The sequence below is a fragment of the Herpailurus yagouaroundi genome, unplaced genomic scaffold (assembly GCF_014898765.1).
Source record: "Herpailurus yagouaroundi ecotype Mexico unplaced genomic scaffold, PumYag 67569, whole genome shotgun sequence".
NCBI lineage: Eukaryota > Metazoa > Chordata > Mammalia > Carnivora > Felidae > Herpailurus > Herpailurus yagouaroundi.
Window position 1 is genome coordinate 4,070,246 of NW_024420375.1, and position 22,736 is coordinate 4,092,981.

At 39.4% G+C, this 22,736-nt stretch overlaps 1 protein-coding gene across 6 annotated transcripts in view; it reads right to left on the reverse strand.

Annotated features, from left to right (window-relative positions):
• HDAC8 (histone deacetylase 8) overlaps positions 1-22,736 on the reverse strand; it is a 226,833-nt gene that overhangs the window by 43,822 nt on the left and 160,275 nt on the right. For 4 of the 6 annotated variants that reach the window (XM_040467749.1, XM_040467748.1, XM_040467753.1 and 1 more), the window contains one exon: positions 18,159-18,254. The exons of the other annotated variants lie outside the window; for them this stretch is intronic. In XM_040467749.1, coding sequence (XP_040323683.1) covers positions 18,159-18,254 — 96 coding nt within the window. The remainder of the gene's footprint in view (positions 1-18,158; positions 18,255-22,736) is intronic. 6 annotated transcript variants of the gene reach the window in all.

Sequence of the window (22,736 nt, forward strand, 5' to 3'; positions counted from 1 at the left end):
TCTGGGAAGTAGGAAAGGTCCCAGCACTGTTACTGGAGGCTTGGTTTCCAATAAGATTGGAAACAGTTGGAATCACTTAACCCCTCACGGCTCAGTCTCCACATTGGTAAAATGGGGACATAAATCTCCAGTCTACCAACTTTAAAGGGTTGTTTATGAGGAGCAATGGAAGAAATTTTGTGAAAAGTTTTAGAGGCTAGACAAATGGAGGGGGTTTCACTTTTATTACAAAAACTCTAACTTGTGGTTGTTGGGTCCCTTCAATGCTCTAGATGTGGCTAATGCTCTTCAGCAGATTAGTAAAGATATATTCTGGTTCGTCCCCTAAGAGTTTATTTAAGAGTTCACACAAGGACAATTCATTACCTTGCCATACTCAGACTAATGGTGTTTTTTAAAGTTTATTTATTTTTAGTAATCTCTACACCCAACGTGGGGCTTGAACCCACAACCCCAAGACCAAGAGTCACACACTCTTCCACCTGAGCCAGCCAGGTGCCCCAAACCAATAGTGTTTTAATCTCCCTCTAATGAAGATGGCAGTCAGCAGTGAAACAAACAGACCATCTGGTTGAAGAACAGAAATGGGGCAGCAAAGGCCTAGCACATGGAGTCCAGGTGTCCTCAGAGATTTTGTGCCATCCCTCCCCACAGCAGGCCCTGCTTCCTTGGGTTTGACTGTAGGGAAAAACGGCCCCCTTTTGCTCTCCGAGAAACCTAGAACATATAGTTAAACTATTCAGCAGGCCAATGTGATTGGTGCAAACTTTAAAATGAACAAACTGAAATGGCATATTTCAGCACCAGCTTTTAAGCTAAATGCAAAGGAGCTGCAAAAAAGCCAAAAGTCTGCCACAAAAGTGGGGCAGGGAAGCAAAGGTCATGGCAAATCAGTAAACTAGAGTGATAGTCCACCTGGAAGTCTGACTTTAAATTGTTAAGCCCTCGAGATACATTAATGGAAAGTCATTTACCTTACATCTGCAAGGGTCCTGGGTTCCTTCATGCTCTGTCGCACCTCCCTGTCTTTCTGTTTACTGTTCTTTTTGTAGACACTGCCTGGCCCTCCCTTCTCAGCCTAGACCATTTCTACTCATGTTTCGAGACCCAGCTCAAATGTAACATCTTTGAAGTCTTTGCTGACTTCCAAAGGTGAAGTTCCTTGTTCCCTCCTTTGTGCCTCCACAAGGCCTTTTACAGCCCCCCTGGCCCACTCCGGCATATTTGTTTATGTGTCCTTCTTCTACATTAAGGCTGTGAGTGCGGCTCTCAGGAACAAGAAGCACATAGTAGCTTTACTTAGCACAGAGCAGGGCACAAAGATGGCTCTCATTCAAGGCTGGCTGAACAAATGAGCATTTGAGCATACATGCACTGAATTCATTTACTGGATCTGCACGGGACCCCACAGGAATGCTCATTAGGCAATGATTTGATATGGTATACATGCCTCTTCCATACTGGTTTACCTGATTAGCGATTGCCTTGGTGTTGGCAAGCAGCAAGAAACCTGCTGGCAGGGACAGCCTGACAATGTACCAGTGCCTGGGAGGCCTCCTGGTACAGGCTATCAGCCTGGTTCCCACAGCCTGCAAATGTGAGCTAGAAAAGTGCTGCTCTCCACCCGCAGCCCTCCACTCTTATGTGCTTCCTTCTCAGGAAGTTGCCTAGCAGCATCATTTCATACATTTGAAGAATTGAAAACTCACCCATCAGCACAGAGAGGAATGCCTATCGGACAGAGGTTGACCTGGCCTTGGCTTCCACAGAAGCTCCGGCTCAGTAGCCATGGCCTCTGGTTCTTCTGGTTTTCCTAATGGTGAGCTCGATGACTTTGGACATATCGGCTTATCTCACATTCCTTCTCCCCCAAATGGGGAGAATAATGAAGATGTTGCATGCATTGAGTCAATAAGAAGCTTGACTGAGAGCCTTGTGGACAGGGAAAGCAGCAGCTGATGCTGGCAGAGCCTGCAGAGTTTTGTTGTTTTGGTTGTTTCTGTTTGTAAGTGTGAATCATTCTGCTTCAAGCCCAGATGTGCAAACCATGGAGAGGAAAGAGGAAGGACAGGTGAGCACCTCTGGCCCAGGCTGTAGCGGAACCAGTGCACACAGAAGAGGAAAGGATGGGATGGGAGGAGAGGGGATGGGATAGGAGGGGACAGGATGGAACTGGATGAGATGTTCAGCTGCTGGCTTGCCGACAGCTGGTCTCCTGCTCCCTGGTAGGGACCAGGAGCAACAAGCTCTGATGGCTATATGTACTGGAGCAGCTTTGTATGGAAATCAAATAAAACTAATGATAAAGTCAATGTGACACATCTTTAATCATCTTTAATGATACACACAATGATTATTGTGCTGTTATTGTAATTAGGCATAATGGTAAGCAGCTTCCAGGAATGACTATAATTATGATTCCTTTTACACAGCTGACCAAATATTTCTGAGGTCAGTCAGGATGGGGGTGGGGAGTGGGGGTATCTGGACAAGAGAGAAGAAAGCTAGTTGCAAGGCATTTCTCTGATTCACCTTTTTCTCCCCTCCCCATCCCACTCTGAGGTTACAGTCCCTATACACCTTATTGGGGAACAAAGATCTGATGAGGGCTTTAGATGGCTAGTCCCTTCCTCTAGCCAGGGATAGGCCATCCTGAAGCTCCTAGTGTTAGGAAATCTGGGATGCTCAGAGGGGCTTTGGGCTGATTAGTCCTCACTTTTTTATGAGGCCTGAAATTCTACCAAGTGGCCTTAAACCTAAAAAGTATATGCCTAATGTGTGGCCCATGTATGGATCCTTATTTGAACAAATCCATGCAGAAAGTATTTTTGAGACAACTGGGTGAAATTCAACAGTGACTGGTATCAGATGATATTAAGGAATTACTAATTTTGTTGAGTTTGATATTGGCATTATAGTTATGTTAAGAAAAGGTTCTCATCTGTTGGAGAAACATATTGAAATATTTACAGGCCAGCAATTGTGGAATAGTATGGTACCAGGGATTTGCTTTAAAATACTTCAAGAGGGGCGCCTGGGTGGCACAGTCGGTTAAGCGTCCGACTTCAGCCAGGTCACGATCTCGCGGTCCGTGAGTTCGAGCCCCGCGTCGGGCTCTGGGCTGATGGCTCAGAGCCTGGAGCCTGTTTTCGATTCTGTGTCTCCCTCTCTCTCTGCCCCTCCCCCGTTCATGCTCTGTCTCTCTCTGTCCCAAAAATAAATAAAAAACGTTGAAAAAAAACTTTTAAAATACTTCAAGAAAAAGTGGGGGAATAGAAGAAATAAGAATGGCAGAACGTTGATAATTGTTGAAGCTGGGTGATAGGTATGGGGTGGGGTTCATTATACTCTTCTCTCTGCTGTGTGTATGTTTGAATGTTCCCATAACAAAATGTTAAAAAAAAGTAGTATACTCTAGACTGCTCTGGCAAGGATTCATGCATTAGTGAAAATTAGTTTGATCATGCTAACAACACACAGCAGATACAGCAGGTGCAGGCAACTATCAGGAATGAGATTTTGGACAGGCAGAGCCAGGAGAGCAGGCAGATCTATGTTGGAACATGGGCCACTGTCAGGGAGTATGAAGTTCTGGAAGGGGTGGAGAAATATGTGCAAGGGAATACGGAATTTGATTGGTTAGAGGACAGTCTGAAAGTTCTGGGAGAGAAGGCAGGAAGTGAAAGAAGAGGGGATACAGTGTAATAGGTGTTCATGTCCGTGTGTTAGGTCCTGTAACTTGTCTGTAAGCTCCTGGGAGTTGGGCCTGTATCTTAGTGATCTTTGTCTTCCCTTCAGCTCCTAGGACGTTAGTTTATTTATTTTATTTCACTCATTCATTTATTTAAGAATGTTTATTGGGTGCCTACTATAGCCAGACAATACAAATGTGTGCATATGATAGGCAAAGGAGATAGAGCAGTGAACAAAACAAAGCCCTTGACCTCAGGGAGCTCACATTCCAGTGGGAAGAGACAGTAAATCAGCAACAAGGATATATGTCAGATGGTGATAAATGTTTCAAAGAAAAATAATGTAGAGTAAGTTGGATCGGGAATGCTAGGTAGGTAGTTGCTCAGGACCAAACTCACACGTTACTTAGGCCCTTGTAAGCTTTTCAAGGTTTCCCTCCAGCCTGACTTTTAGTCATGTTGGACCCCATCCCTGGGTTTCACCAAGAGCTCCTGGGCCCTTCAGACTGTATATATACTTTATCCTCATTCTGGACTTAACTGTCCCCTCCTACACCTGGTTAATCCACATTCTTCTCTAGGTACCAGTTCCTTCAGGAATCTTTCAGAGGTCCTTCCTTCCCATATCCACATTATCCTCTGTGTCTTCTCTACTTCCACATTACCCTTGCATGAATTACTACTGCAGTACTTTCCATCTGGATTATAATTCTCTCTTCCTGACTAGACTTTGAGATCTTTGAGGATAGAGAGTATGTCTTTTTATATCCATATAGCACAGGGCTTAGAACACAGTAGGGATCATTACATGCTTAATGAATAATTGAATGGATGGGTGGATAAAAGAATGAATATGCTCCATAGCAGAACATCGGAGACTTGGGAAGCATCTTTACCTTAAATCAAATGCTGGGGAAGGAGAGGTGCTAGTGTGTGCTCAGACACCATAGGGAGAAGTGGAATCAGTATACTTGGATATGTATTGAACTCAATGATGAGGATGATGATGATGATGATGATGATGATGATGATGATGATGCAGGGATTGTGCATGGATTCCTTGCAGGGATTGTGGAGCCCCACCACCTGGGTTTTAATTTTGGCTTTACCATTTGATAGCTGTGTGGTTTGTTTACACTACCTGTGCCTCAGTTTTATTATCTGGAAAATGGAGATGATGACAACACTACGTTTTAAAATGAGATAAAGTTCTGCAAAGCACTTAGAATAGTACCTGGCATACAGTAAGAGGTATAAAAGGGTTTGCTATTATTATTTATGGCTGTGAGCCAGTGACTGTGCTAAATGATTATTTCACCACAAGCCAGTGCTAGGCTCTAGGGAAAGAATGCTATCATGGAGTTTATATTTGATCTAACCTTATTCTCACACAATGTAAGGGAGGTCCTGTACATATCTGCATTATAGAAAGAAGAAAAGTGAGGCTTAAAGTTGTTAAGTAACTTGTCCAAGATCACAGAGCTCATGGTTGAATATTAGGATTCTATCTCTGATCTGTATGACTAAAAACCATTGCCTTAGACCAGGGATTGGCAAATGATGGCCTACAGCCAAAATCTGTAGGCTATAATTCACCTTGAGGCTATAATTCACCTTTTTAGAATACACATTTCAGATATTCACAAGTAGTCTATTTACAACATTGTGCAACCATCACCACTAATTCTAGAATGTTTTCATCACTCCTGAAAAAATTTCCATACCCATTAAGCATTCATTTCTCCTTCCCCTAGTCCCTAGCAACCACTAATCTGTCTGTATGGATTTATCTGTTCTGGCCATTTAATATAAATGGAATCATATAGGGGCACCCTAGGTGGCTCAGTCAGTTAGGTGTCTGACTCTTGATCTCAGCTCAGGTCTTGATCTCAGGGTCATGAGTTTGAGCCCTGCTTTGGACTCTGCACTGGGTGTGGAGCCTACTTAAAAACAAAATAAATGGAATCATATAATATGTAGTCTTTTGTATCTGCCTTCTTTCACTTAACATGATGTTTTCAGGATTCATCCATGTTGTAGCATGTGTCAGTACTTTGTTCCTTTTTATGGCTGAATAATATTCCATGGTTTAGATATACCACATTTTATTCATCCATTCATCAGTTGATAAACATTGGGGCTCTTTCTACTTTTTGGCTATTACAAATAATGCTGCTATGATATTTTATGTATAAGTTTTTGTATAAACATACATGGTTATACCTCTAAAAGTAACATTTCTGGGTCATTTGGTAACTTTAACTTTTTGAAGAACTTCCAGGCTGTTTTCCAAAGAGGCTACATTCCCACCGGTAACAAATGAGGGTTCCAATTTCTCCACATCCTTGCTAACACTTGCTATTGTCTTTTTGCTTATAGTTATCCTAGTAAAAGTGGCATCTCATAGTAGTTCTGATTTGCATTTCTTTAGTGACTAGTGATGTTGAACATTTCCTCATTTGTTTATTGGCCATTTGTATGTCTTCTTTGCAAAAATGTTGATTCACATACTTTCACCCATTTTTAATTTGGGTTACTTTGTTTTTTGAGCATTGAGTTGTAAGAGTTTTTAAAATGTATTCTGGATACAAGTCTTATCAGATATATGATTTCCAAGTATTTTCTCTCCTCCGGTGGGTTATTTTTTCACTTTCTTGATAATGTTCTTAGAAGCACAGAATTATTTAATTTTGATGAAGTCCAATATATCTATTTTTTTCTTGTGGTAAGAGTACAATTTATCTGTTTTTTTTCTTTGGTAGCTTGGGCATTTGGTGTCATATTGAAGAAATGAATTCAAGGTTATAAAGATTTACACCTACATTTCTTCTAAGAGTATTATAGTTCTGGCTTTCACATTTAGGTCTTTACCCCATCTTGACTTAATTTTTTGAATATGATGTGAGGCAAGGGTCCAACTTCATTCTTTTGCATGTGGATATTCAGTTGCCCCAGCAGCATTTGTTGTAAAGACTAATCTTTTCTCATTGAATTGTCTTGGTACTCGTGTCAAAAATCAATTGGCCATAGATGTATAGGTTTATTTTGGGACACACATTTCTACTCCATTAATCTATATGTCTCTCTGTAGGCCAGCACCACTGTCTTGACTCCAACTTTGTTCTTATTTTTGGTTAGGATTGTTTTAGATATTCTGGGTTTCTTGCATTTCCATATGAATTTTAGGATCAGTTTGTTAGTTTCTCAAAAAAGAAACTACCTGGGATTTTGATAGGGATTATGTTGAATTGGTAGATCAATTCAGGTACATTGCTATCTTAAGAATATTAAGTCTTCCAGTCCATAAACACAAGATATCTTTCTATACAACGGTGTCCTGTAGTTTTCAGTGTACAAGTCTTGCACTTCTTCTGTTTGATTTATTTATAAGTATTTCACTCTTTTTGATGCTATTGGAATATGAATTGTTATATTTTTTTCAGTTTGTTTATTTATTTATTTATTTATTTATTTATTTATTTATTTGAGAGAGCTAGAGAGCAAGCAGGAAAGGGGCAGAGAGAGAGAGAGAAGGAGACAGAGGATCTCAAGCAGGCTCTGCGCTGACAGCTGTCAGCTGTCAGCACAGAGCCTGATGTGGGGCTTGAACTCACAAATCACGAGATTGTGACATGAGCTAAATGAAGAGTCAGATGCTTAACCAACTGAGCCACCCAGGTGCCCCAGGAATTGTTTTCTTAATTCCATTTTTGAATTGTTCATTGCTAATCTATGAAGATACAATTGATTTTTGTACATTGATCTTGTACCCAGTAAATTTGCTGGACTCATTTTTATAACGTGTTTTTAAAATGTTTATTTTGAGAGAGAGATAGAACAAGTACGGGAGGGGCAGAGAGAAAGGAAGACAGAATCTCTCCGACAGTGCAGAGCCTGATGCAGGGCTTGAAACTACCAACCATGAAATCATGACCTGAGCTGAAATCAAGAGCCAGAAGCTTAACCAACTGAGCCCAGGTGCCCCATCTGAACTCATTTTTTAAAAAAACACATTATTAAAAAATTTTTAATGTTTATTCATTTTTGAAAGACAGAGAGAGACAGAGCACAAGCAGGGGTGGGGTGGGGAGAGAGGGGGACACAGACTCTGAAGCAGGCTCCAGGCTCTGAGCTGTCAGTGCAGAGGCTGACGTGGGGCTTGAACTCACAAACCACGAGATCATGACCTGAGCTGAAGTTGGACGCTCAGCTGACTGAGCCACCCAGGTGCCCCAAAAAACACATAATTTTTAAGAGCAGTTTTAGTTTCACAGCAAAAGTGAGAGGAAGGTACAGAGATTTCCCATGTACCCTTTGCCTCCACACATACACAGCTTCCCTCATTGTCATCATCCCCTAACAGAGTTGTACATATGTTATAACTGATAAGACCTACATTGTTATCACCTAGTGTCCATAGTTTACTGTAGGGTTCACATTCTATAGGTTTGGACAAGTGTAACATGACATATATTCATCATTATAGTATCATACAGAGTATTTTCACTGCCCTAAAAATCCTCTGTGCTCTGCCTATTCATTTCTCCCCCATCCTCAACTCCTGATGTTTTTATGGTCTCCATAGTTTTTCCTTTTCCAGAATGTCATATAGTTGGAATCATACAGTATGTAGCCATTTTAGACTGCTTCTTTCACTTGGTAGTATACATTTAAGGTTCCTCCAAGTCTTTTCATGATTTGATAGCTCATTTCTTTTTGTACTGAATAATATTCCATTGTCTGGATGTACCACAGTTTTTTTTATCCATTCATCTACTGAAAGACATCTTGGTTGCTTCCAAGTTTTAGCAATTATGAATAAAACTGCTCTAGACATCTGTGCACAGGTTTCTGTGTGGACATAAGTTTTCAATTCCTTTTGGTAAATGCCAAGGAGTTTTGTAAGAAACTGTCAAACTGTCTTCCAAAGTGGCTGTACCGTTTTACATTCCCACCAGCAATGAATGAAATTTCCTGTTGCTCCACACCCTCTCTAGCATTTGGTGTTGTCAGTGTTCTGGATTTTGGGATGCATTTTTGGCTCCAATAAATTTTTTTTTTGTGTGGATACCTTAGGATTTTCTATATAAAAAATAATATAATTTGCAAATAGCAGCAGCTTTACTTTTTTCTTTCACATATGGATGCCTTTTATTTCTTTTTCCCCAATTGCCCTGGCTATAACCTCTAGAACATTGAATAGAAGTAGCAAGAGTGGACATCCTTGTCTTGTTCCTTATCTTAGGAGGAAAGTTTTCCATCTTTCACCATTAAGTATGATATTAGATGTAGATTTTTAAGATACCTTTTATCAGGTTGAAGAAGTTCCTTTTTATTTCTAATTTGAGTGTTTTTTTATGATGAAAGGGTCTAAGATTTTGTCAAATGATTTTTGTGTGTGTCCACTGAGGTTATCACAGATTTTTAAAAGATTTATTCTATAGATATGTTATATTTCATTATTTAATTTTCAGATGTGACAACTTTGCATTTCTGGAATAAATTATACTTGGTCATGATATATGATCCTTTTTATATGTTGCTGGATTTGGTTTGTTAGTATTTTGTTGAGGGTTTTTATGTCTATATTCATAAGAGATATTGTTCTGTAGCTTTCTTTCCTTGTGGTATTTTTGTTAATTTGGTATCAGGGTGATACTGGCCTCATAGAATGCAATGGGAAGTGTTACCTCCTCTTCCATTTTTTTTAAATGAAGGATTGGTGCTAAGTCCTTAAATCCTTTGTAAAATTAACCAGTAAAACCATATGTACCTGGAGTTTTTCTTTGTGTGATTAAAAAATCTCTTTTATTTGTTATAGGTCTATTCAGGTTTCCTATTTTTTTCTTGAGTTAGTTTCTGTGGTATGTGACTTTCTAGGAATATGTCCATTACATCTAGGTTATATAATTTGTTGTCATACAGTTGTTCACAGTATTCTCTCATCCTCCTTTTTATTTCTGTAAATTTTGTAGTCCCCATGCTCATTTCTGATTTTAATAATTTGAGTCTTCTCTATTTTTTCTTGGTCAGTCTACCAAATATTTGTCAATTTTGTTGACCTTTTCAAAGAATCTACTTTCAGTTTATTTGTTATTTTTATGTTTTATTTATTTTTAAAAAAAAATTTTTTTTTCAATGTTTATTTATTTTTGGGACAGAGAGAGACAGAGTATGAACGGGGGAGGGGCAGAGAGAGAGGGAGACACAGAATCGGAAACAGGCTCCAAGCTCTGAGCCATCAGCCCAGAGCCTGATGCGGGGCTCGAACTCACTGACCGCGAGATCGTGACCTGGCTGAAGTCGGACGCTCAACCGACTGCGCCACCCAGGCGCCCCTGTTTTATTTATTTTTGAGAGACAGACAGAATGCGAGCAGGGGAGGGGCAGAAAGAGAGGGAGGCACAGAATCTGAAGCAGGCTCCAGGCTCCGAGCTGTGAGCACAGAGTCGGACGTGGGGCTTGAAGCCATGAATTGTGAGATCGTGACCTGAGCTAAAGGTGGACGCTCAACCGACTGAGCCACCCAGGTGCCCCTATTGATTTCTTTTTTAAAAAAATGATTATTTATTTTTGAGAAAGAGAGAGGTAGAGAAAGAGAGCAGGGCATGGACAGAGAGGGAAAAAGAGAGAGAGAATCTCACACAGGCTCTGCACTGTTAGATATGAAGCTTGAACTCATGAACCGCAAGATTGTGACCTGAGTTGAAATCAAGAGTCCAATGCTTAACTGATTGAGCCACCGAGGCGCCTCTTTTTATTGATTTCTAATTTCATTCCTTTCCATCTAATTTCATTCCAAAGTACTTTGTATGATTTCAACCCTTTTAAATTTATTGAGACTTATTTTGTGGTCTAACATATGTTCTGTCCTGGAAAATGTTCCATGTGCACTTCTGTATTCTGCTGTTGTTGGGTGATGTGTTCTATATGTGCCTGTTAGGTCCAGTTGGTTAAGTGTTGTTCAAGTATTTGATTTCCTTGTTGATCCTTTGTTTAGTTGTTTCTAGTTGTTTTGTCTAGTTGAAAATGGAGTATTGATGTCTCCAACTATTATTGCTGAATCATTTGTTGCTTCCTTTAATCCTTCAGTTTTTACTTCATTATTTTGGGGCTCTGCTATTAGGGGCATATATATATTTATAATTGTTACATTTTCCTGATGCCTGAGACTTTTGCCATCATAAAATGTCCTTTATTGTCTTTAGTAACAATTTTGTTTTGTAACCCAGTTAGTCTAATATTAGTATGGCCACTCAGCTGTCTTTAGTTATTGTGTGCATGATGTATCTTTGACCATCTTCTTACTTTCAACCTGTGTGTAACTTTGATGTGTTTCTCTTATCAACAATATATAGTTAGATAATGTTTTATAAATCCATCTTGCCAATCTCTGACTTCATTGAACTGGTTAATTCACTTACATTTAATGCAGTTACTGCTAAGGCATGGTTTATGCATGCCATTGCTATTTGTTTTCTACATTTTATGCTTTTTTGTTTCTCTAGTCTTCCATTACTGTGTTCTTTTTAAAATTAAATACATATCTTCTAGTGTGCCATTTTAATTTTCCTGTTGTTATTTTAAATAGATTAAATGTATTATATATAAGTGTGTGTGTGTGTGTGTGTGTGTGTGTGTGTGTGAGTGTGCTGTTTTTTCTTAGTGTTTGACCTGGGGATTACAATTAACATCCTAACTTTTAATAATCTAGTTTGATTTAATACCAACTTAATTTCAGTATTATATAAATACTTTGCTATTATACCATTCCATTCTCACACTGCTCCTTTATGCTATTATCATATAAACGACATCTTTATATATTGTGTACTCATTAAAAGCAGATTTATAATTATTGCTATACACAGTTGCTTTTAAAATCATATAAGAGAAAAAGTTACAAATAAAAATACATTGTACTTTTATATTTACCTATGTGGTGATTTTTACTGGTGGTCTTTATTTTCCATATAGATTCAAATTACTGTCTGGTGTCTTTTCATTTCAGCCTTCAGGATTCCTGTTAATATTTCTTATAGGGCAGATTTGGTATTTTGTGTAGCATTAAATTCTCTCAGTGTTTATCTGTGGAATGTCTTAATTTCCCCTTCATTTAAAATTTTTAAATGTTTATTTATTTATTTTTAGAGAGACAGAGCACAAGCAGGGGAGGGGCAGAGAGAGAGAGGTAGGGAGAATCCCAAGCAGGCTCCACACTGTCGTCAGTGCAGAGCCTGATGTGGGGCTTGATCCTGTGAACCACGAGATCATGACCTGAACTGAAATCAAGAGCTGGATGCTTAACCAACTGAACCACCCAGGTGCCCCTCCCCTTCATTTGTGATGAATAGTTTTGCCAGATATAGAATTCTTGTTGATGGCTTTTTTTTTTCTTTTAGTACTTTGAATACCTGACCTCCATGATTTTTCATCAGAAGTTAGCTGTTAATCATATTGAGGACTCCTTGTACATGATGAGTTTTCTTTTGCTGCTTTCAAGTTCTCTCTTTGTCTTTTGGCAGTTTATGATGTATTTCAGAGTGGATATCTCTGAGCTTAGTCTACTTCATATTTGTTGAGCTTCTTGGGTGCATCGATTAACATCTTTGGAAGTTTTGGGCCATTATTTCTTCAAATATTTCTCCTTTCCTTCTGGGATTCCTATTATTTATATGTTAGTACACTTGATATTGCCAAACCAGTCTCTGAAGTTCTGTTCATTTTTATTTATTATTTTTATTTTCAACTCCTCAGATTGGATAATATCAATTGACCTGATTTCAAGTTTACTGATTCTGTCTTCTGCCTGCTCAAATCTGCTGAGCAACTCTAGTGAATCTTTCATTTCATTTGTTGCACTTTTCAAATTCAGAATTTGTATTTGTATTTGTGTTTTATTTTATAATTTTTGTCTATTGATATTCTTTGGTGAGAAACTGTTCTCATATTGTTCTCATATTTTTGTACATATTTAAAATAGTTGATTGGGGCGCCTGGGTGGCTCAGTCGGTTGGGCGTCCGACTTCGGCTCAGGTCATGATCTCGCAGTTCGTGAGTTCAGGCCCCGTGTCGGCCTCTGTGCTGATGGCTCAGAACCTGGAGCCTGTTTCAGATTCTGTGTCTGCCTCTCTCTCCCTGACCCTCCCCCGTTCATGCTCTGTCTATGTCTCAAAAATAAATAAATGTTAAAAAAAAATAGCTGATTTAAAGTCCTTGTCCAGTAAGTCCAACATGTAGACATTCTTGGGTTCAGTTTATGTTGAGGAATGTTATCCAGTGTATTGACCATACTTTCTTATTTCTTTATATATCTTTTAAATTTTGTTGAAAAGTAGACATTTAACTCTGGAAATCAGATTCTCTCCCTTCCCAGGGCTTGTGGTTGTTGCTGGTGGTATTTATTTGTTTAATGACTTTTCCAAATTAATTCTATAAAGTTTGTATTCTTTGTAATGTGTGGCCACTGAAATCTCCACTTGCTTAACTTAATATTCAGCCAATGGTTGGACAGAGATGTTCTGAAATGCCTGCAAGTCTCCCAGTCTTTGCCAAGAGGTTCTGTGTGCATGTTGGAGGCACACCCTCAACATTTAGCCAGACAGTGCATCACTCTGTCTTAGCACTTCACTTGTGCAGAGCTTGAAGGTCAACCAGAGGCCTTTCTCAGGTCTTTTCTGAGCACACTCACATCCCTAGCATACACACAGTTCTGTGCATGCGTGTGCCCCCCTAGATTCCCAGGAATATGGTGAAGCCTTTCAAAGCCCCTATGGACATCTCGTTCCCTAGCTTTTTCTAAGCCTTTTGGTTAGCCTAATGTTTTCCCAAACTGTTATCTACTGTCTCATACAGCTATGCAGTTAATCAATCATTTGCATCTAATTGTTTTTGACAAATGCCTCAGGGAAAAAGTTTTTCACACCAAATAAGCTCTTGAGTCAGGTCTAATGAAAAAAGTCTTGCAAGGGGTGTCTTCTAGGGAACAACCAGACAGGTCAAATAATTCTCTGGGAATGGGGCTTTGAAGGAGCTCCAACACTGTTCAGCTCCCTCTGGTGGCTGCTAGGCCTCTCTGTTTTTCACCATTATTGTGTGCTGTTGGTTTTCATGGCTACCACCTCTACCTGTTTTTGTAAATAAAGTTTTATTGTAATCCAGCCATACTTATTTATTTATGTATTGTCTGTGGCTGCTTTTGTGCTCACAATGGTAGAGGTAAAAAGTAGGACAGGGGCCTTATGGTCTGAAAAGTCCAAAATATTTAGTATTTGGTCCTTCACTTAAGTTTTCAACACCTACTCTAGACTAGTGCCGATTAGTAGAAATATAATGTGAGCCATATATGTGAATATTGAAAATATTTTGAGTAGCCACATTAAAAAGTAAAGAGAAGCAGGTGAATTTAATTTTAAGAATATATTTTTAACCCACTATATTCAAAATATTATCATGTTAACATATAACCAATATAAAACCATTAATGGGATATTTTACATGTTTTAATTAAGTCTTTGAAATCTGATGTCTATTTTATACTTATAGCACATCTCAACTTGGACGGGCACAGTCCATGTGCTAGTGGTTACCATATTTAGCAACATAGTTCTAGATCCTTGTTATTCAAAGTGTAGTTCCTGGACCAGCAACGTTGTATCACCTGGGAGCTGACAAGAAAGGCACAATCTCTGGTTCCACCCTGGATTTACTGAATCAGAATTTGAATTTAACAGGCCCTAGGTAATTCACATGCATATTGAAGTTTGAGAAGTAAAGCTCTATACCACTTTGCTATTTTACCTTTGTTTGGGATAAAGGCCCAGTGTACCTAAGGTATTCTTCTAATATAAAATATAACCCTCTGGTTAACTTGTCATTCTGTTCACTAGATCATAGTTGAATTGTCTGAAAATCAGTCAAGTAAAGTGACTGTGTGCCAGACACTACAGTGTCTAGGCACTGTGGGATTTGCTATATGGAAAAGGACATGCTTCCTGCTTTCAGGAACCTACAACTGCCAAAGGATGCCTGAAGAATAATACTCTACACAAGAAGTCCAGTCTTCCTCCCCACTAAATCCTCTCAATAACTTCTCCATCTCAAATGTAAATGTGGCAACTAGGCACTGGATTGCTCAAGCAGGCATTCAACTCAAGAGGTTCATGGGACAGAAACAAAACAGTTTCACTCCATTTGAAATTGGCTCACAGTAATGGTCTGAAGCAAACACTCAGGCTTTAGGACATGAACTCAATGGGTTCTTCTGGAAGGGTAGAAACCCTGTGTTTGTATAACAGGAAAGTTATAACATTCATTATGCTCAGATTCAGGAACTGTGCACCCAAGTCAAGAGAACCTGACAGTCTGATTTCCAGGTTCCAGTGACTTACAATAGGAATTCCTATTTAAAGCAAAGAAAATAAGAAATGAGGAAGTTCCAGTCCTTGTTTCTCTGTGTAAGTGTTGACAAGCTATTAAATCATTAGGTTGTCCTTTGCCAGAAGCAGCAGAATAAATCTTGGAAGTTGACAAATGGTCAGCAGCTCTGTGTGTGCCTGCACACTCAGAAGCACACACAAAGGGCACACTGTTTCCCTTGGTTTATCTCCTGGCTGTGTAAATATTTCATCTGAAATTTGGATTGGACTCTGAGCTAGTTTCCCACCAAGCTGATGGTTTTTTAATCTGCTTTCGTCAGCCTACAATAAACTGTCCAACCTGTCTGCACAGTGCAGTGTAGTACCCTGCCCACTGGCAAACAGAACAAATGGAACCAGGAGATCCCCGACATACTTTTCTCAGATGTCTGAAGATGAGGAATTGCACCCAAGCTCTGCCCAAGCCAGAAATATAAGCTATGAGGCACTTGCCTCATCCCGTTATACCAGCACCCATGAGCCCTTCTCAGACTAGACCACTGCCAGCAGGAGGTCACAACACATAACTTGGGCCTGCCATCCTATTAAGACAGATCTTTGGCTCAGCATAATTTTGCCACTGCCAAAGATGAGGATGGCTGTAATCTCATTCATCCTGGGTTGTATTCATGCTGGCTTCCTTTCAGTTTCAGATGAATTCCTTTAGTTGTCCAAAATGTAGGAAATACTGCGATGACTTAAACCACAAATTACTGGCTCAGAAAGCTCCTATACGGTAATAAAAAGCAAAAAAAAAAAATACTGATATATGCTGCAATGTGATGACCGTTGAAAACATTACGCTAAGTGAAAGAAGCCAGTGATAAAAGACCACATACTGTAGAATTCCATTCATATGAAATATCCAGAACAGGCAAATCTATAGAAATAGAAAATAGATTAGTTGTCACCAGGGTTGAGGGGGGAGAGGAATGGAGACTGACTGCTACTGGGTATGGGATTTCTTCTAGAGGGGGATGAAAGTGTTCTGGAATTAGTGGCAATGATTGCACAACTTTGTGAATATACTAAATACCTGAGTTGCACACTTCAAATGGGAGATTTTTATGGTATGAGAATTATATATTGATAAAACTGTTTCCAAAAAATTAAGGGTCATTCAATGTTCCCTTCCCTGCTCCCTGCCAAAAGCTCCTAAATATCAATTTAGGAGAGAATCAGCTTTGCTATTTTGTATTCTACTTATAGGAGAAAAAAGCAAAAGAAAGGCATGCAAAACTGGTACTAGGAAAGTTATAGGCTCAGAATAATCTACTGCTATAGTCTTCTACCATTCACTCATCCATCCAGCCATTCAATCATTCATTGAAAGTCTGCTACATACTGGGCATTGAGGATAAAACACGAATAAACCCTGCCCTTTCTATTAGGAGCTTATGATAATAATTTTCTTTTTTTTTTTTTAATTTTTGGTGTTTATTTTTGAGACAGAGAGAGAAAGAACATGAGAGGGGGAGGGGCAGAGAGGGAGGGAGACACAGAATTTGAAGCAGGCTCCAGGCTCTGAGCTGTCAGCACAGAACCTGACACAGGGCTCGAACTCACAAACTGTGAGATCATGACCTGAGCCAAAGTCAGATGCTTAACCGACTGAGCCACCAGGCGCCCCGATAATAATTTTCTTAACATAGATGCTGAGGTACTCTATTCATGAATTGCCTTTTGAATAATCAAAGGTTATAATATGCTAATTATAATGTTACTGTTGTTCATATTCCACTTTTTTTGAAATTGGGGATTCATGGATGATACCTTCTTTAATTTTCAATACCTGAAGTGTAAACTATACTAGATAATTTATAGTAATAGTAAAGCAAAATATTCAAAAAGCAAGGAAGGATGCAAATGGGAAAAATGGGAAATCCTATTTCCCCAAGATGTTGTAAGCAAGACTTACTTAATGAATAACCAAACCACAAAGGTGACAGCATGTATTTTAAGGTTTCTTCCTTTAAAAGGAATTGCTTTGGGGTGCCTGGGTGGCTCAGTCAGTTAAGCAGCCAACTTCAGCTCAGGTCATGATCTCAGAGTTTGTAGGTTTGAGCTCCATGTCCAGCTCTGTGCTGACAGTTCAGAGCCTGCAGCCTGCTTTGGATTCTGTCTCCCATTCTCTCTGACCTGCCTCCGTTTCTGCTCTCTCTCTCTTTCTCTCTCTCAAAAATAAACAAACATAAAAAAAACTATAAAAGGAATTGCTTTTGTGAACCCATAGGATTTATTAAGAGGTCATCTTTTCCTTTTTATCTCAATGTAAATGAAGATGTATATCTACTGGTAGTACTTCCAGTGTTAGTGTGGTGAAAGCTGATTCAAAGGAACCCAATGGTTCATTTCTTCAGGCAGTGTGTTGTACGGAGAAATAACATTTGATCTTTGGAGTCAGGCAGGCTGGGTTCAAATTCTAGCTCACACTTTAAATTCAGGGCTTTATCATCTCTTACCAGCTTCTGAACTGTTCTTCCTATCTCTCAAAATCATCCTTTGTGCAGCAGCCCTTGTAAAATCTCAAAAACACAAATTGGATTGGGGCGCCTAGGTGGTTCAGTCAGTTAAGTGTCCAACTCTTGATTTCAGCTCAGGTCATGATTTCATGGTTTGTGGGACTGAGCTCCAAGTCAGGCCCCATGATGAGTGTGGAGCCTGCTTAGGATTCTCTCTCTTCCTCTCCCTCTGCCTCTCCCCCACTCACTCTCTCTCTCTCTCTCTCTCTCAAAATAAGTAAATAAACATTAAAACATTAAAAAATAAACACTAAAAAATTCAAGTTGGGTGTTCTCACTCCCTTACTGTACATGCTTTAGTAACACTACATCTTTGATTGGAGGGTCTGAGCTCCTTAGCATGACTCATAAAACATTGGCTCCATAGCTTGGCCCTATCACACCTTTTTAGCCACATCTCTTACCATTCTCCCCCTTACGTTTTACACATAATTGTAGTTGCAGGCACACACACACACACACACACCCCTCTACTGAGGCTGTTATGCCCTTCTAGAACCACTTTCCATCCTCCTATGTCTGAATACCTTTGAATCAGGTTTGCACTGGGGGTGGGACAGCAGCATAGCTGATGTTGTACCGGCTCTCCAGCCAGATGCCCTCATCTCGCTTCTTTCCCTTAACTTTGGAAGTTAGAATAAAGGCAGTGGAGGAGATACTGACAATAACTGTAAAAAGCCCACTAAATTCTAGCATAAGCTACTTTAAAAGTATCTTATTTAAAAAATCTGAGTAAGTGCTTGCTTCGGCAGCACATATACTAAAAAATCTGAGTAAATAATAGATGCATACAATATGAAATTCCAAAGGTAGAAAAGGATATTTAGTAAAAGAATAAATCTGACATGCCCTAGACACCCTGTTCCCTTAGCAGAGTTTTCCTGACTCTTTCAAGAGGTAGACTGCTTACATAAGCATAAAACTACAATTTAACACAGTACGGTAACATACTGTGCAGTGTTTAGTACTTGCTCTTTTCATTTAACCATATTATCTTGCAGATCCTTCCACAGGGATATTTAACAAATCCTCTGCTGGTAAGCATTTAGATTGTTTCTAAACTTTTATAAAGCTACTTCTTAAGACCTCTTTCACTATTCTTGGAGTGAACCTGCTCACCAGAAGGGAAATTCTTTTTTTAATCTCAATTCCTTTATATTTTGTTTCATTAAAAAAATCAATTGACTGTGATTTTGTTTTCTCATTACAAAGGTAATATATTTCATTTTTAGAAAATTTGAAAGATATAAAAAAAAACACACAAAAAGATCACTCAGATTTCTAACACTAGCTAACATTTTGATGAACGTTCTTCTAGTATTTTTTTCTATTCACATATCTATACTTTGCAAAAGGTCTACTATCATATTTGAGGGGGAATTATGTGATAAAATATAGTAAAAAAAGAATTATAGCTTACTATGTTTTAGTCACTAAAACACCTTAAAAGCCTTATTGCATTTAATGTACACAACAACATTAATAGGTATATGCTGTTCTCATTTTCCAGATAGGGAAACCAAGGCACAAAGAATTGCTCAGAGTCACACAGCTTAGGAAGTAATAGAGCTGGGATTTGAGCCTATATCTATTGGGCCCCAGGTCATGCTTTTACTCACTGTGCTCACTGCCTCTGCCAGACTGCAATGTCTAGAAAAATTGAAAATGGATAAACCCTATGACCCGGAAATTACATTTGCAGCTCTGCTCTACAGAAACGTGCACATGTGCCAAAGGAGACAAGTATAAAAATGTTCACTCCAACAGACTGAATTCAGTCGCAAAAAATCCAGACTGATCCAAATGTCCATACAGATATGAATGGATAAATAAAACAGGATATCTACAAGAGATATTACAGAGCAGTTAAATGGACTGAAGTAGATCTATATGGATAGATCTCAAAAACATTGAATGAAAAAAGCAGGTTGCAAAATATGAACATTATGATACCATTTGTGTAGATAAATAAAAAAAAACAAACCTAAGCCACTCACTTCCCTTCCCCATACCAAGTCTTATTTCTGATTACTGTGAACATGGGCTGGAAAGATACACATCAAATTCATGACAATGGATGCCTTTAGGGAGTCAGGAGCAGAATAGTACTGAGGATGAGGGTCACAGAATAGCCAACGTATCTATAATAATTTATTTATTTTTTATAATAATTTATTTTTAAGAAAAGACATAAAGCTAAGATAAAATCTTAACCAATTTTAATTTTGAATAGTGGGAACATGTACATTTGTGATATTCTTCTCTGCTAACATACTGTATTTAGCAAATAATATTGGCTAATGTTTACTGAGCACTTACTATGTACCAGGTACAGTTCTAAATGTTTCACACTGGTTGATTCATTGAATCCTTACAAACACCCTGTGAAGAGTATTAGCTCCATTTTACAGATGAGGAAATTGAAGCAGAGAGGTTAAATAACTTCCTGGGGTCATACAATTAGTAAGTGGTGGGTGTATCTGGCTTCAGGAAATGTACTTTTACCCTATATCACCTTTACCCTTATAAAAATTTTCAAAAACCAAACAAAACAGCACAAAACCAAGCTCCTAAATGCTGAAGAAATGCAAAGTCGGGGAATGAACACAACTGTGCCATTGTTACCCTGCTGCCACTTTTTCTTTGTATTGCTGTATTAATCTGGGGGTCATGGTGAAGGCTACTCTGGAGCTGAGCTAGTGCTAGCTAAAAGTAAAACAGCAGGGACCTCGCTCTCTCTTGAGGGAATCAAAACCAAAACTCCACTCCCCCTCAAAAACAAAGCTAAACAAAACAAAATATCAGGCAGAGCAAAATGAGATAGGCCCAGTTGGGGGCATTGCAGGGCACACACTCAATTTGAGCTTGTGTGTGAACTGGAATTTGCAGGAGTTAGCTAAGCCTAGTTCCTAGACTACAAAAGGTTGGGCAGGGAGGAGCTGACAGCCAAGTAGGTAGAAAAATGAGACTGGGAGAAAAGAGGGTAACCCTTTGCTTCTTTCTAAGGTAGAAGTAAACAGGTATCTGGTGCTTGAGGAGTGGGGTAGTAGGATAAAAGGGAAGGATAAGGGGGGGGGGATATTTCTGTAGTTCTTTTCCTGCTGTAGCCTTTGGTTTTAGTAGAGTAATTCGCCACCCCGCAACCCCCAACTCCCTGAGGTCATCATCAAAGCAGCTCCCAGGCTCCAAGTAAGTAATAGACAATAAAACAGTGGGGTGGAAAGAGATGAAGACTGCCCTGCTGGAAAGAGAGTCTGAAGAGCAATAGCTAATTGTTTGAGCAGCAGAAAAACATTGGGAGGCTATGCAGTGCAATGATGAATAACTTAGATTCCAGAGCCAGCCTGCCTGGATTTCAATCCTGGTTCTGCCACTTATTTATTCTGCTAACTTTGGCAAGCCGTCTGTGAAATGGGGATAATAATTGAACTTTTGAAGAGATCATTGTTGAGCATCTAAAGCACTCAGAGCAGTGTCAGACACATAGTAATCACTCTATGAGTGTTTGCCATTATTATTTATCATTATATCTGAGTACCTACTTGTTTCCAGGCACTGTGGTAGGAATTGGGAATGGAGAGAAGTATCAAGCATGGCTTTTGCCCTTGCATTTAATTTAGTTGGGGAAACAGATGAGAAAGAGAATTACAATGCAGTATGATAAGGTCTCAGATAATTCTATGTGTCAGGTACTATAGGATCTTAGAAAAAGAAGCAATTAACTATGGAGGGGAGGGATGGTGAGGGAGAACTTCACAGACAGATGACATGGGAATTGGAGCTTGAAGGAAGAGTAGGATTTCATCCGGCAGCCATGTGGGAGGAAGGACATCTTGGTAGAAGGAATAACTTGGTCAAGGCATGGCTAGAACCATGGTTCAAGAGGTAGGGAAGGTATAGTGAGAAAAATAGATTAGGGTCCAATCTAGGAGGATCCTGTGTACTCTGTTAAGAATTTTAGACTTGTAAGCTTTGGAAGGTTGTGTGTGTGTGTGTGTGTGTGTGTGTGTGTGCGTGTGTGTGTGTGTGTGTGTGTATTTGAAGCAGGAGCAGCATGATTAAAGTTGCATTGCTCAAAAATAACTGATATGAAGGATGGATTATGGATGGAACAACTGGAGGGAGGGAAACCAGTTGAGCTGCACTCATGGCCCCATCCCAAACCCCCACCTCCTCCTTCAGTGTTCCCTTTATCAATCAACAATTCACCCAGTTGCTCAAGAAAGAACTTTGAGGTCCTCCATGACACTTCCCTCTTTTTCACCCCTACATGTAATCTATCAATAAGCCTTGTTGGTTCTACCTCCAAGATGCGTTTGAAATCTAGATTACCACAACAGCGTCTTAACTGGTCACTCTATTACCACTGGACTACTTTTCTCCAATCTATTGTCTACACAAATGCCAGAGTGATTAAACACACACACACACACACACACACACACACACACACACACACGTTAAGGACTGAACTGTGTCCCCCTTAAATTCATGTGTTAAATCCCTAACCCCCAATGTGACTATATTTAGAATAAAGAAGGAATTAAGGTTAAATGAGGTCATAACGGTAGAGCTCTCATCCCATAGGATTAGTGTCCCTATAAGAAGAGACATCTGAGCTTGCTTGCATACTGTCTCTCCCTCTTTTTTTCCCCCGTGCACATGTACTGAGGAAAGGCTATCTGAGGACACAGCAAGAAAGTGGCTGTCTATAAGCTAGGAAGAGAGGACTTTTCTAGAAACTGACTCTGCTGGACCTTGATCCGGGACAACTGGCCTCCAGAACTGGGAGGAAATAAATTCTCTCGTTTAAGCCACCCAGTCTTTGAAATTTTGTTATGACAGCCAGAGCAGACTAATATACACACACGTGCACATGCACACACACACACACACACACACATGCATACACACACAAACACACACACATCACACACATACCTGATTGTGGTTTTCCCTTGCTTAAAACCCTTTAATAGTTGCCTGTTACTTGGTGCTTGCAAGTCTACATCCTTGCCATGGCCTACAAGGTCCTGTAATAACTGGCTTCATGACTACCTCTCTAACCTCACCTCCTATCTCTAGATTTTCCAGCTCTGGCCTTA